General features: G+C 42.4%; 1 protein-coding gene across 1 annotated transcript; it reads left to right on the forward strand.

Moving 5' to 3' along the window:
- The first annotated feature begins 862 nt into the window (after positions 1-862).
- On the forward strand, positions 863-13,869 carry LOC137256168 (uncharacterized). The gene is made up of 7 exons (XM_067793874.1): positions 863-1,079; positions 4,055-4,145; positions 5,183-5,304; positions 6,177-6,261; positions 6,627-6,724; positions 9,501-9,627; positions 13,491-13,869. Exons 1-7 carry the CDS (start codon positions 925-927, stop codon positions 13,551-13,553), a joined length of 741 nt encoding a protein of 246 aa, XP_067649975.1. The 5' UTR covers positions 863-924; the 3' UTR covers positions 13,554-13,869.
- The last annotated feature ends 564 nt before the right edge of the window (positions 13,870-14,433 follow it).

Here is a 14,433-nt window from a genome sequence, read left to right on the forward strand (position 1 = left end):
CTGCTACTAAACTAATCTGAACGGAACAACGAAAACAAATCAACATGGTGTAAAATGGTATACGAGTCCTTTAAGCAGCCAAATTAATTCTTGTCAAATTTGTCAATAAACGTCAATTTTGTTTTGAAACTACCTTCACTTTGTACATCTTTACCAAACTTTAATTAAGGTTATGATAAGAAAATACGATAATTTTATATCCTTGTGAATGAAATCAAAACTGACCTCAATGTGTAGACGTATAGCAGATGTGTTCGTGTTCATGCCGCAATCAAGCGTTAGTATGGCTTTACGTACCTGTTAACAATGTTCCAGTACTATCTAGGCAGGAGCCACCTTGAAGGAGCGTCTCATCGTGCCTATACCAATGTGGGGCACCATCACGTGTCACTATTGACCATGGACTGTCACCATCAAATATCACCACCAAGTATCACCATCATACTATTCAAAATATTGTTTAATCGAACTCACTGACATGGTGGTAGGGTAATCTTGTGTTCAAGGCGTCCGCTCGCCACGCCGAAGACCCAGGTTCGATCCCCCACATCGGTACAATATGCGAGACATTTCTGGTGTCCCCTGTCGTGATATTACTTGAATATTGCAGAAGGAGGCTTAAAAAATAACTCACTCATTGACAAGGAGCTGTAGGGTAGCCGCGTGGTTAAAATGCTTGATTGTCCCTCACTTACTCAGTCACCCACAGACTCGTACTATCCAGCCTCACTTACAGTGCTGTGATAATTTCCCCGTTGCCACTGATAACACCTGCCAAGTGTATACTATCATTATCATACACTGCTTGTCATGTGTATACTATCTTTATCACACACCACTCTGAACAGAAACCTTTGATCTCGTATCACAAGGAGGTTGGTTAATGGTCACGCGAGATTCCAGGCCAGGAAGCCGTCACGCAAAATGTCTATAGTGAATCTCATCGTCTCCATCTGTCTGCTCGTTTATCCCTGTCTCTGCAAACAATGCGTCGGCAACGGTCCATGCTCCTGCACCTTCGACGACGGCAGTGGCACCGTGGACCTCACCAGCCTCGGTAACCAAGTCGGAGGCGCCAGGTTGGATATAGCTGTTAAATGAAGAGTGTTTATCTGTATATGTGCATGACTAGTGTTTATCAACACAGAGAAGCTGCGTAACTGGCAAATACTATCGTCAATAGTATTAAGAACTTTCAGAATATATACTATATAATATAGTGAATAAATGAGCCTAGTTTTACGCCACATTCAGCAGTACTCTACGGTGGCGGTCTGTAAATAATCGAATCTGGACACGACAGTATAGTGATCATCATCATGAGCATACATCTACGTATTTGGGATACGGGACGGTGATATAGCCTAGTGGTTAAGGCGTTCTCTCGTCACGCCGAAGACCCGGGTTCGATTCCCCACATGGGTACAATGTGTGAAGCCCATTTTCTGGTGTCGACCCGCCGTGATACTGCTGGAATATTGCTAAAAGCGGCGTAAAACTTAACTCACTCACTCACTCACTATTTGGGATACGATGATGATGTGGTCAGCGAGCACTTGACCACTCGATTCCGTTGGTCACCTCTTACAAGCATGGGCTACTGAAGACCAGTTCTACTCTCCTTCACGGGTTTATGAAGAAGACGCTAATTACAAAATCTAGAAATATGTATGATGTTACTATACATCTGTATGTCCGAACCTAGAATCTCCACTTCATGAGAGTGTTCTGTTAACACTACAACTGAACTTCTTTGAAAGTCATTCTGAAGTTGGATCAGTGTGGAAGAATGTCAATATATGGATGAACAACTTTTTTTTCAGTGAGAGTTGAAGGTTTACGGGCACCACAAGACTAAAGCTTAGCCTCTGAAACTATATAATGTTGACTGAAACGAATAATTCCAGTTCAACGGAAGAGGAGCCACAGTGACATGGGGATACAGACCCTGAACCCGAGGAAAATCTAGACTTGTTTCATTGAGTTGTGGCATTGGAGAAAGGGACTTTGGTTCCGTCATTGTGAGAGATTAGGACTCTGTCAGTCTTCGTAGCTTGCTGTACATACAGAATATACTGTGCAAGTTCAGTCGTTCTCATCACTTCCAAAGTCTGGAGGGATGTCTTGCATGACTCTATACCGTTCTTTATAAGTCTCTGTCCAATATTTCGTACCATTTGGATCGGTCATTTATTTTATTAAAACCAAATTGGCATAGTGTTTCAAAAACATGTTTGCTATTAACTTTTTGGAAATATTAAAGAGTGAAATAGGGTAGGCAAACATGTTTTCCACATGTTAATGAGTGAAAATTCTTTTTTCATCACTACTGGATATATGCTGACGGGCAAAAGAAACTATGCCAATACAAATTTGTCTCTGGGAAAATACAACAAGAAGAAATATCAAATGTTATGTAATTCATTGTTCAACCAATCATCTGTCAGTGGATATTCATAAAATTTACAGCATTTGGGGTTGACATTAGAAATGTACAGGAGTTTAAATGAAGAAGGTGTGATATATAAATTTGCAGTTTGTTAAGAGACTTATTGGAGCTTGTTGAAGTAATCAGATCAGACCAGATCAGAGGAGTCATTATCAGACACAATTCAGTGTCAGTAACGGGTATGTCCTATATATGTATCAATGCATGCTTGAAAACGACGTCTAACGGAGTCTATAAATCGCCGAATAACGTTGTTTCCAATGGCCTGTCACCCCACTGTCAATACATTTACCAAGTCTTGACGATATGCAGGTGGTGAGTTATGTGAACGAAATTGTCTGTCTAGGTGATCCCACAAGTGTTCAATCGGCGAGAGGTCTGGGGATCGAACTGGCCATGGCAGAACATTCATGTTATTATGCTGGAGGAAGTTCTGTACAATCATGGCAGTATGGGGCCTGGCGTTATCTTGCTGAAACATGACACGACGATGTTGCTGAAAGAATGGCTGCACAACAGGACGCAAAACTTGATCAATGTAACGCAGGGCTGTAACGTTTGCGTCGAAAACTACCAGCTGTGTCGTCAAATCTCTGCAAGTGCCGTCCCAGACTATAACACTACCTTCTCCAAAATTAATCGTCTCTTGAATGAAGCTGGATGCTGTTCTCTCACCTGTACGACGGTAGACCCAAACCCGACCATCTGCACGGAGTAACTGAAAACGGCTTTCACCAGTAAACAGAATTCGTTGCCAATTCCGGTTCTGCCAATGCTGCACAGTGCTGGCCTGCCTCAGTCTGTCACGTCGATGACGTGAGGTCAAGGTCATCCCATGGAATGGTCGATCAGCACGAAAACCATAATGTCTCAGTCATCTGGTAACGGTTCTTCGACTGACCACATGATTCAAAGCTGCTGATGACGACACAGTGATGAAGCGATTAAGAAGATGCAATAAAGTCGGGTACCGGTCGTCATTGTCGGTGGTAACTCGTAGTCTGCCGCTCCTTGGCCTGTCAGCAGTGCTATCTGTTTGCCTCAGTCTTGTTTGCAGTCCTGTTATTGTTGTTCGAATGCAACCAAAGATTCTTGCCACACAAGCATACCTCGCCCTCAGTTGGAGCATACCAATCGCCCTCTCATGCTGCTCTGCAGTTAATCTCGGCATGTCAGTTGAAGTAAACTATTTGTTTATGGTCTTGGAATACTGACTGCAGGGATTTTATACCCATTACCATTTGATCGTGTCATGCTCGTGTATTACATTTTTCATCATTAAAACTGATTTTCGAAGGAACCAGTGCATTTTCACATACCTCGTGCTCAAATTGTTGTGTGTTGTGTTTTTGTGATATGTTTATGTAATCTGGAAACAAAATTCAGTTAAAATATTCAAAATATTGGAATCCGAAATTTGGTATCGTTTCTTTTGTTCGTCAGTTTAGAATATTTACGAGATGTATATTCACCTTTTGAAAACGTTGACGACACAGATGATGAAAAATACCACCCACGTAAACCCATTACGCCTGAAGTATATGCCTTTTGAAATTAGAATTATAAAGAGGACCATCAAATACTTCATATTATGCCTTATTTCAGATTTCAAGGGACCTCCGGATCCTCCGACAACTTCCTTTACAACTACAACCCCTGCTTCGCCTTCAGCACGGGCACCTGCACCAACGTCGCCGTAAGCTTCCATACCCAACGGCCAGGAATTCTTTTGGGATGTTACACTCACATTATGCTGTAACCATGGCGCAGTGACAACATATACTTGTAACACTGTGATAATGCCTACCGCATCTAGTTATAATGTAATGGTTTCCGCATCTGGCTACACCGTAATGTTTTCTCATCTTGTTATACCGTAATGTTTTCCCCATCTAGTTTAATGTAAAATTTTCCAGTCTAGGTATACTGTAGTGTATTCCCTAGTATAATGTAACGTTTCCCCATCTAGTCATACCATTACGTTTTCCCATCTAGTCATACCATTACGTTTTCCCATCTAGTCATACCATTACGTTTTCCCATCTAGTTATATCATTACGTTTTCCCATCTAGTCATACCATTACGTTTTCCCATCTAGTTATATCATTACGTTTTCCAATCTAGTTATATCATTACGTTTTCCCCATCTAGTCATACCATTACGTTTTCCCCATCTAGTCATACCATTACGTTTTCCCATCTAGTCATACCATTACGTTTTCCCATCTAGTCATACCATTACGTTTCCCCATCTAGTTATACCATTACGTTTTCACATCTAGTTATACCGTAATGTTTTTCTCATCTAATTATACCGTAATGTTTCCCCATCTAGATATACTATAATATTTTCCCTGTCTAGTGCTGTAATGGTTTCCTCATTAGGTTATGCTGTAATATTTCCCCTATGTAGCTATACTGTTAAGTTTTCCCTATCTAGTTATACCGTAATGTTTTTCCCAGCCATTTATACTGTAATGTTTTCCCTAACAGAATATGCTCTCCCCTGTTTTCCCTGTCTGATTGTACTGTAATGTTTTCCCCATCTACTTACACAGATATTCACAGACTATTTCCACAATATTCTAAAACACTGATATATTAGAGGTGTATATCGAGAGGAGAGACGGCCCCACAGCAACGAATTGTCATAGTAACACTCTCCACCAGTATTCTTTTTTAAAGGGATTCTTCCCTTTAAAACACTGACTGTTTAATTGTGTACTCTACAGGCATGCCAGACAACGCCGGACATGTCCGAGTCCTACAACTTGGGGGCACAGGAATCGGCCACATGGTCATACGACGGCAACAACATTCAGGTGTTCTACTCCTCCACGACAGACATATTGAGGTGGGTGTGTGTAATATCTCTAAGCCTAGTGCGAGGCATTTAAACAGATTCTAGGACAGTTTTTAGTTGATTCCCACCCGGAATTTGAACATACACTCTCCGAGTCAGGCACCTGATCGCCAGCACACAAACTCAACGGTCCGACCCAATCAACCACCACGGCTTCCATTTGAAAGGAAGTGTCACAACCGATACTCAAGATCACGTACCTACATGGCTACAATATGTGAATCCCATTTCTGGTGTCAAGTTGCTGGCATATTGCTAAAACTGTCGTTGAATATACTCACTCACTAATGAGTGAAAGCTATAATCTCTAAATGAGCTACATATATCATATTTGGGATTTAACTTTCTTAGTAAAGTACAAGTTCTAGTACTTTTTTGTTTTGTTTTGTTTTTTTTGGGTTGAGTCCCATCCGGGATTCGAACCCACACCCTCAGAGTCAGACACCTAATCGCCAGCACACAAAGTCAGCCGCCGAGCCCACTCAGCCACCGCGACTATAAAAGTGAAATCCCAGATTTGACATATGTTGCATTTGACCACTTTCCAAATGGCATCGTGTAATCATAGCTTTCGGCCGTGGGAGCCGTGCCAATTTACACTCATCAGAGCGGTACACAAAGTATGCAGTCTAGACTACCAGTTGTCCGACTTCTATGGAAGTCGTGGTGGCTGAGCGGGCTAGGCGGCTGACTTTGTGTGCTGGCGATTAGGTGTCTGACTCTGAGGGTGTGGGTTCGAATCCCGGATGGGACTCAACCTAAAAAAGAGTACTAAAATTTGTACTTTATTAAGAAAGTGAAATCTCAAATATGACATATGTTGCATTTGACCACTTTTGTTTTGTTTGTGCCACCTTTTGCAGAGAAACTTTCGTGACAGCTGTGTGTGACCCCGACCAGGAAGAGGCCACTTTGACAGCTCAAGGGGAGGTATCGCCGCAGCAGTATGTACGTGACATCACAGCTGCAATCGGCGCTTGTTTTCTCATACACGGACATCTCGATACTTATCTTCTCCATACAATACCTGTACAACCTTGATAATCTTAACTCGGAGGTCTTGATTATTCACCTATATTCCCATCTTTTGACTTCTACATTGACATTTACGAGATTTGTTACTTATGATTTACAGAAAAATGACCCATTTTGAAAATAATTATTAATTTGAAAATTGTCACAATCATAGTAGTATCACCAGTTGTAACCGACATCGTCTTGACTCGAATAACGGAAAATGCATATTTCATTTGGTCTACGTACGTTCAAATGTAAGCTTATATTTAATTTGATACATGCGCTTTCGCTTTCAGCATTTGGAATTAAGAAGCCAGTGCGCATGTGCAGACGGATGTTCCGCCTCGGGTCCGCCTGACGAAGGGTTGAGCGGAGGCACGATACTTTTGATTTTGTGAGTAGTCATGTGTATGGCAACATTCCAATGCAGATTTTTCAGTCCGCGATTACCGATGACTGAAGACAGGGTGTTCCAGTGAAAGTATGTACACATCCAGCTATTTTTTTGGTAGCCACATGGAACAGTCGTGTTCAGATTCACAGTCATACATATGTTTACAACACTGAAATGGACTGTTTACTACCTAACGCGAGAAGATTTCTTGTAGGTCCATGAAAGTTGTTGGTCAGTTGTAAGTTGCTCACGGGTCATGAGTTGAGGGGCATGAGTTGATGTACCCTGGATGTACATCGAGGATATATCCACCCACGGCCACCGAGGGACCAGTGAACAGTATTTATCTTATCGAACAATGGTAATTTTGAACTGTTGAAGCATGGCTGTCGGATCGTGCACGTCCAACCTGTGTGAATCGAACGATTCGAATCTTGCGTCTCGTTTGTCCCTCAGGCATTGTCTCAATAAAGTTATCGCTGTGTAATTCCCCTTCTTAATATTCACAGGGACTAGATTTGAACGTTTTGTCAAAATTTATTTGTTGGAACGGGAGGTAAATCTTTTCGTAGCCATCGCTAGCTTTTACAGACAACACAAGAAAAACAAATTAGAGTTATCTCCCTTGCATCGATTTTCATTCGCAAAACATCAGTAATTTCCGTACCTCATGCGTGATTCAGTGTTATTTGAGATAAAGAAGTACTACCACAAAGTACCGAATGGGTTGCCATTAGCAGCGGGGTACATTGACCGCTCTGGTAAGTGTGTGAGGAAAGATAATATTGGACTATTTTAATGCAAACATACAAACAAACATTAATAATTACATGATTTGTGGTGTTTTTCTTGCTAAACTGTTGATAGAAAGATATCGAAATCTGTATGATTTGACACAAGGCATGGTGAAATCCATCGTAGAGACGTAGTGTAAAAGACAGGGCTGAAAGGCAAACTCCTTATCGTTTGTTTTTACCATAGGAGTTGATGCGGGCTTGATCATGGCGACACGTAGATGACTCTAAACAAATGAAAATTAGCCTGGGTAATGTTCCGTGTCTGAACCATCGCAAGCCCCATTTCAGCTAATTCTGGCCTTGACGTAAACGTGGCTCATCCCGTGCGTGCTCGATAAGGGACAAATCTGGAGAAACACCTGGCCAAGGGAGTACCGGAATGTTCTGCTGTCTAATCGGTCACAACACGAGCGACATGTGGACGACCATCATTGTGCTGAAGCGTGAAGTTATGTCTCTGTCCGTGAATGAACGGCTGCACATGAAGCCCAGACATGTCACCCTGCCATTGACAATGACACGTTCTGTCCAACCATGGGATGTGAGTCCTCCTCATATAACGCTAACGCCATGAAACTGTTGACGTTGAACAAGGCTCGCGTCAATATATCGTTCACCTCGCCTTCTGTGCTCCCCCGCTCTGCCTTATGGACTGTGCAGATGAATTCTCGACTCGTCAGTGAACAAAACAGTATCCCAATCTTGTCTTCTGTACCGTGGATGCTGTCTGCACCAAACACGACGTGGCTGTCGGTGACGTTGGAGCTAACGTTGGACGTATTGCAGGCTGTCGGGGCCGGGTGATGTAGTCCCTCAGTCGGTTCAGTACAGTCGGTTCAGTACAGTCGTGAAAACAGTGTGTTGAAAACTTCTTCATAGAGATGAGATCCTGTTACAAAATGTCTGGCCACTTCATTTTGGGTCATTCCAGTCTCTTGCATTCCAACGGCATACTACGCTCGTTTTCTGTAAGCCATGGTATGACGTACGCGCAGTTAAGTTGAAATTAACCAACAGTCAGAGGATGGAGGATAATCAACCGTTGTACAATTTCCAATATCAGGTGTTTGAACTTCGGGTGTCATATAAGATGCAAAATGAGATCAAATTCATACTTGACCTCAGTTTTCATGCAAAGTGCATGAAGTTGTTCAGAGTTACTTTTATAACTTTTCGAGTAAGTTCTATTTTATGCAATTCTATGTTATGCAGTTACTTTTTGCCATTAGTATAAATTGTAAATGACCCATATATACATTCAGGACTGTACGTGTATGATAAAACAAGAATTGTTTTCAGAAGTCTGTATACAACTTCTGAGGGTGGGGCTTGTTAGAGGGAAGGTTCCAAGAGCCATCGATTGAAGCTCTAGGCCACAGGATTGGCCATTCCTTGGGTAGTTCCTCTTTGTTGGTTATCCACCCGACCAGAATGATGTGTTTCCAACAAGAATAGTCGACCCACTAACTGAAAGAAAGCTCTATGTAATCGAAAGGGAAATGCCTTGAACTTCATATGAGTGTAACAGGGGGATATTCTTTTTATGAACACGGAACACGTAATTGCCGAAACTGGAAGTGATCTGATTATACAGAAAGTGCACATGAATTTATCGTCTTCGTTGACACACTTGAATTATATTCTGTAGCACTTGCAGGAATACCGAACAAAGTCCGAGCATCCTTTTCCCGAACAATGACTAATGCAGGAAAGTATGGATAACATTCCCCTAAGGAACGGTGTAGTTGCCTGGTGGTTCATGCCGAAGGCAGTAGTTTAATTTCCCGCTTGGGTACAATGTGTGAAGCCCATTTCTGATGGTATTACTGGAATATTGCTAAATAGCGGCATAAAATCATATTCACTCACATGACAGTCTGGCCTGAGCCTTGAGGTGGCACTGTGGTGAGTGAGTGAGTATGGTTTTACGCCGTCCGTGCAGGGATGACTGCGTTTGTAATTTTTTAAACTGTTTCCAGGGTGGTCGTGTTCGGGTTCATCTACCTAGTGGCCGGGATGGCCTTCAACCGGTACCGTGGAGGGAAGGAGGGGGTGGAGATGTTACCTAACAGGGGATTCTGGTCGGCCCTGCCAGGGCTGATCAAGGTGAGTGATCTGCCAGAACTTACAGCAAAAGTGCAATTTCAGAGCCAGTTTGCGAGCTTATTGACACGTGAACACGTGTCACATTCACGTTTTTCTCCTCGGGATTTTTCCAGTGATATAAAATATGTCCTTGTAGCTTGCTCCCTACTGTGTGTCAAGTCACGACTAGCTGGCCATTCCATTCCCACCCGGCATTCTCTGCAATGATTTTTGAGGTTCTGAAGACATTTTTGGACAATGTTGTTTATAGCTTTCTGACGATACAGTTCATGCTTCCTGCACATGTGTATGTGTAACAAAGAAGTGTCCCATGTATGTGTCCAATATGTGTGTTCCATGTATATGCCATGTATGTGTGTTCCATGTATGTGTCCAATATATGTGTTCCATGTATGTGCCATGTATGTGTGTTCCATGTATGTGTCCAATATATGTGTTCCATGTATGTGCCATGTATGTGTGGTCCATGTATATGTTCAATACATGTGTTTAATGTTCGTGTCCTATAAATGTGTTCCATGTATGTGTCCTATACGTGTGTTCCATGTGTATGTCCAACATATGTGTTCCATATATGTGTCCAATATATGTGTTTAAACCTAAAACCGCCTCCATTATACAACATATCCCTCCAATACGGACGGAGCAGGAGGCCAGTATCTTTCGTTTATTGGCGACCTAGCTGCGTATATCGGCGACTTGAGCACACATGTTGGAGTCCAACTTTCATATACTGGCGCCTTATTACTGACCCTGTCCTAATGCAGAAATCAGATCAGTAATACCCCTGTTATTGAAATATAGAAACAAAAACTGAATGTTTTCATCCATTTATTGCATGTCAAATGTCAGTCTAGCACCGCCACGTTCCACTGCGAAGTGTACAGATTTAGCAGCAGTATAACGGCGAATAACGCGTGGGCTTTACACTTTGTGCCTTTGCGGGGAATCGAACCCGCACCGCAGGCACTATAACCATTAAGCTACCTCGCTTATTAATTACGTATATGGGCTGTGGTTATAGTGCCTGCGGCGGGGGTTCGATTCCCAAATGATCTCAACCCACTAATCTGCAGTCAAGTTTTTAAATTTAAGATTTTAAGCATCCACCATATTATTTACTCACCTCAATGACGTACGTTTGGTCAAGTCCGTATGGACAACGGGCCCATTCAAATAAAAAGCGGTTTCAAGCAATCCCCGAGCGAACCCGACTCCCACAATGCATTCTTCTCCTGTGGTGTGGTGACGTTAGTTTGCTTAGCCTTCTATGCATGCCAAACCAGCCTGTGCCAGTGATTACATGGTTCTTAAACTACTAAAAGCGAAATCGGTGGTAAGGTTTACATCTACCACTAAAGCGCAAGAATTTCTGCATCGAAATAACAATCTCATGAATTATGTTGCCCTTGTATCAGTCTCCCCTTTGTTCCTTACCTGGGTTGCAATATAGGCCTTCAGTAACCCCTCCTTGTCGTAAGAATCGACTGACGACAACGGGTGGTCAGACTCTCTGACTTGGTTGACACATGCCATCGGTTTCTAATTGCGCAGATCGATGCTCATGTTGGTTATCACTGGATTGTCTGGTCGAGACACCATATACAGTCAAACCGCGTTAATTCGAACGCTTCTGTTTTTCATCAAAAGCGTTCGGATAGTGAAACATACGGACTACTGAAGCAAACACCACTTCAGGAGAGTTACTTCCCTTTGACATACTGAGACAAGAACACACGAACGGATACACGCACGTGGTAAGACTATTATCCGAACCTTTTTGATGTACCGCCGGATTAATGAAGCAAAACCATGTGTAATTAGCCAATCTGTTACCGCTAATTAACGTTCGGATACGGAGACTGAAGCATCGGATTACTGAATCAACAGGTAATGAGTTTATATAGTAAACAAGATTGGTTACAGCCAGCTACTGTTCGGATATCGCGGGAATCGGATTGTCGGGGTCCGGACTAACGCGGCCTGACTGTAGCTGGAATATTGCTGAGTGCAGCGTAACTTATTCACCCCTTTGAGTCCTTACCTCTGTGACATCCCTTTCATATTGCCAGAAATCTAAACTCTGCACTGCTCATTGCTTTTCTTTTCTGTACTTTACTCTTTGCAAGAGTTTCCAAGCTTTAATATTCAGGAACTGAGATGCTTGCTAATACGCTCATATTACTATTGAGTGCAAGGGTTACGAAACTAGGGCGCCAATATGTATGATTTTATGTTTAAGCGCAATAAACTCCGAGGACTCGCCAATATTCGCGTGGCTGGGTGGGTCCTCGGCCTGACGGCCTCGGACTCAACCAGCCTCGCGAATATTGTCGAGTCTTCGGAGTTTATTCCTTACTTAATGTGAGTGAGTGAGTTTAGTTTTACGCCGGACTCAGCAATATTGCAACTATATGGCGACGGTCCGTAAATAATCGAGTTTGGACCAGACGATCCAGTGATCAACAACATGAGCATCGATCAGCGCAATTGGGAACCGATTGCATGTGTCAACCAAGTCAACGAGCGTGACCACCCGACCCCTGTAGTCGCCTTTTACGACAAGCTGAGTCGCCTTTTACAGCAAGCATGGGTTGCTGAAGGCCTATTCTACCCTTCACGGGTTTCCTTACTTAATGTACGTGTCCTATATATGTGTAATACATATGTGTTTAATGTACGTGTCCTAAACGTGTGCTCCATGTAAGTGTCATAATGATGTGTTCCACATATGTGTCTTATACGTGTTCCATGTATATGTGTTCCGTGTATGTGTCCTAAAGATGGGTTCCATATATGTGTTGTATATATATTAGTCATAGTATGGTTGTAATATTGCCGTAAAATCGTAACTCACTCAATCCTATATATGTGGTTCGTGTATGTGTCCCATACGTGTGTTACACGTATATATGTTCCATGTATGTGTCCTTAAGATGTGTTGCATGTATGTGTCCTATGTATGTTTTACATGTATATTTTCTAATGATCCGTTCCATGTATGTGTCCTATACGTGTGTTCCATGTATATGTGCTCCATGTTGTGTCCAATAATAGTGCTTGTTGTATGTGTCCTATATATGCGTTCCATGCATGTGTCTTATACATGTGTTTCACGTTTGTGTCCTATATATGTTAGTTACGATATGGCCGAAATACTGCCGATGTGGCTTAAAATCGTAACTCACTCACTCCTTTATATGTGTCCTACATGTCTGTTTTCCATGTATAATTTCTAGATGCTTGCTTGCTTGCATGTTTGTTTGTCTCCTATACGTGCATTCCATGTTTGTGTTCCATGTATATGTGTTCTATGTATGTGATACTTTACGTGTCGTATGTGTTCTCTATATGTGTCCTATATGTCCTATGTCTTTTTTCACATTTGTATTAACTATATGTGCCCTATGTTTGTGGCCAACGTATGCGTTTTTGAATGTGTCTAATATGTGTTCAGTGTATGTCTCCTATGCATAAGTCCTATATATGTGTTCCATGTATGTGACCTATATATGTGGCCAATGTATATGTCCTGTGTATATGTTTTATGAATGTGTCCAACGTGTTCAGTGTATGTTTCCTTAATATATATACCATGTATGTGTCCTATATATGTGTGCCGTGTTGTATCCTATATATGTATTCCATGTATGTGTCCTATATATGTGTTCCATGTATGCATTCAGTGTATGTTTTCTATACATATGTCCTGTGTATACGCATGCAAGCAATTAAAGGAACACACAAAAGTGCATGTGTTCCTTATCCTCGTTTGCGTCTCTCTTATTCCTTTCCATGAATAAATGTGTTTCATGTTTTTGCCCCATATCGATGTATACCACTTCATCGCTTGTTTTCACCAGGACGGAGCCATGTTTGCTGTAGGCTGCATCAAACGCCGCGGTAGCTCCTACGACCAAGTGTAGGAAGAAATTCTTCCAGTATCTATCTGCCATCACGTGACTATACCACCTTCCATCACGTGACTATACCACCTTCCATCACGTGACAGTATCACATACAATCTTGTGACAAGTACTTCTCTCATCACGTGACACACCAGAAGGAACGTGGGCTGATCGCTTATTCAAGAAGTTCGAGAGGGAATTGATCTTTGATTCAAAGACAGACCCAAGAGACGAATGACTTCGTTTCTGAGTATTGACGATATGAATCACTTTTCAGTCTGTTAAGGATCTCATGCATTACATTTCGTATGCATAAAAACGCAGAAACACCGTATTTTTGTTTCCAAAGAAGGTTATTATACGCCAAGTTCCTACGTCATCCGTAGATTAGTCCGGTCGCCAAGCATCCCTGGTCAAGTGAGTGCGAGTGTGTCACTTTTAGCAATATTCCAGCAATATCACAAAGGTGGACACAAGAAATGGGCTTCGAACACTGAACCCTTTTGGGGAATCAAACCCGGGCCTTCACCTAGTGACGTGATCCTAAATCATGCTCAAACGCGTTAAAAGGTGGCATATGTTGCCCCCATGCCTCAGCAGTGGGGGATACGAGGACTGGTCCGCCCAGAGACTGTGTGGGGAGGCCATACTATTGCGAGTTGGAACAGAGAGGATGTCATTAACGGCCGTGAATTGTGCACAGCGTTATTACTGAGGAGGCGTTCAGGGGGTTTGAACCGTATACATTCGGGATAGGTTATTGATTATCAACCCGCACGCACGTATGAAGGTTGTCAAGAAAGCAACCACACTTCGTAATGCTAGGTATAGACACAACCCACTGTTTGACAAGGAAAACTCCACACACCAGAAATGAGCTTCACACATTCGACCCATG

This window comes from Haliotis asinina, chromosome 11 (genome assembly GCF_037392515.1).
Source record: "Haliotis asinina isolate JCU_RB_2024 chromosome 11, JCU_Hal_asi_v2, whole genome shotgun sequence".
Classification (NCBI taxonomy): domain Eukaryota; kingdom Metazoa; phylum Mollusca; class Gastropoda; order Lepetellida; family Haliotidae; genus Haliotis; species Haliotis asinina.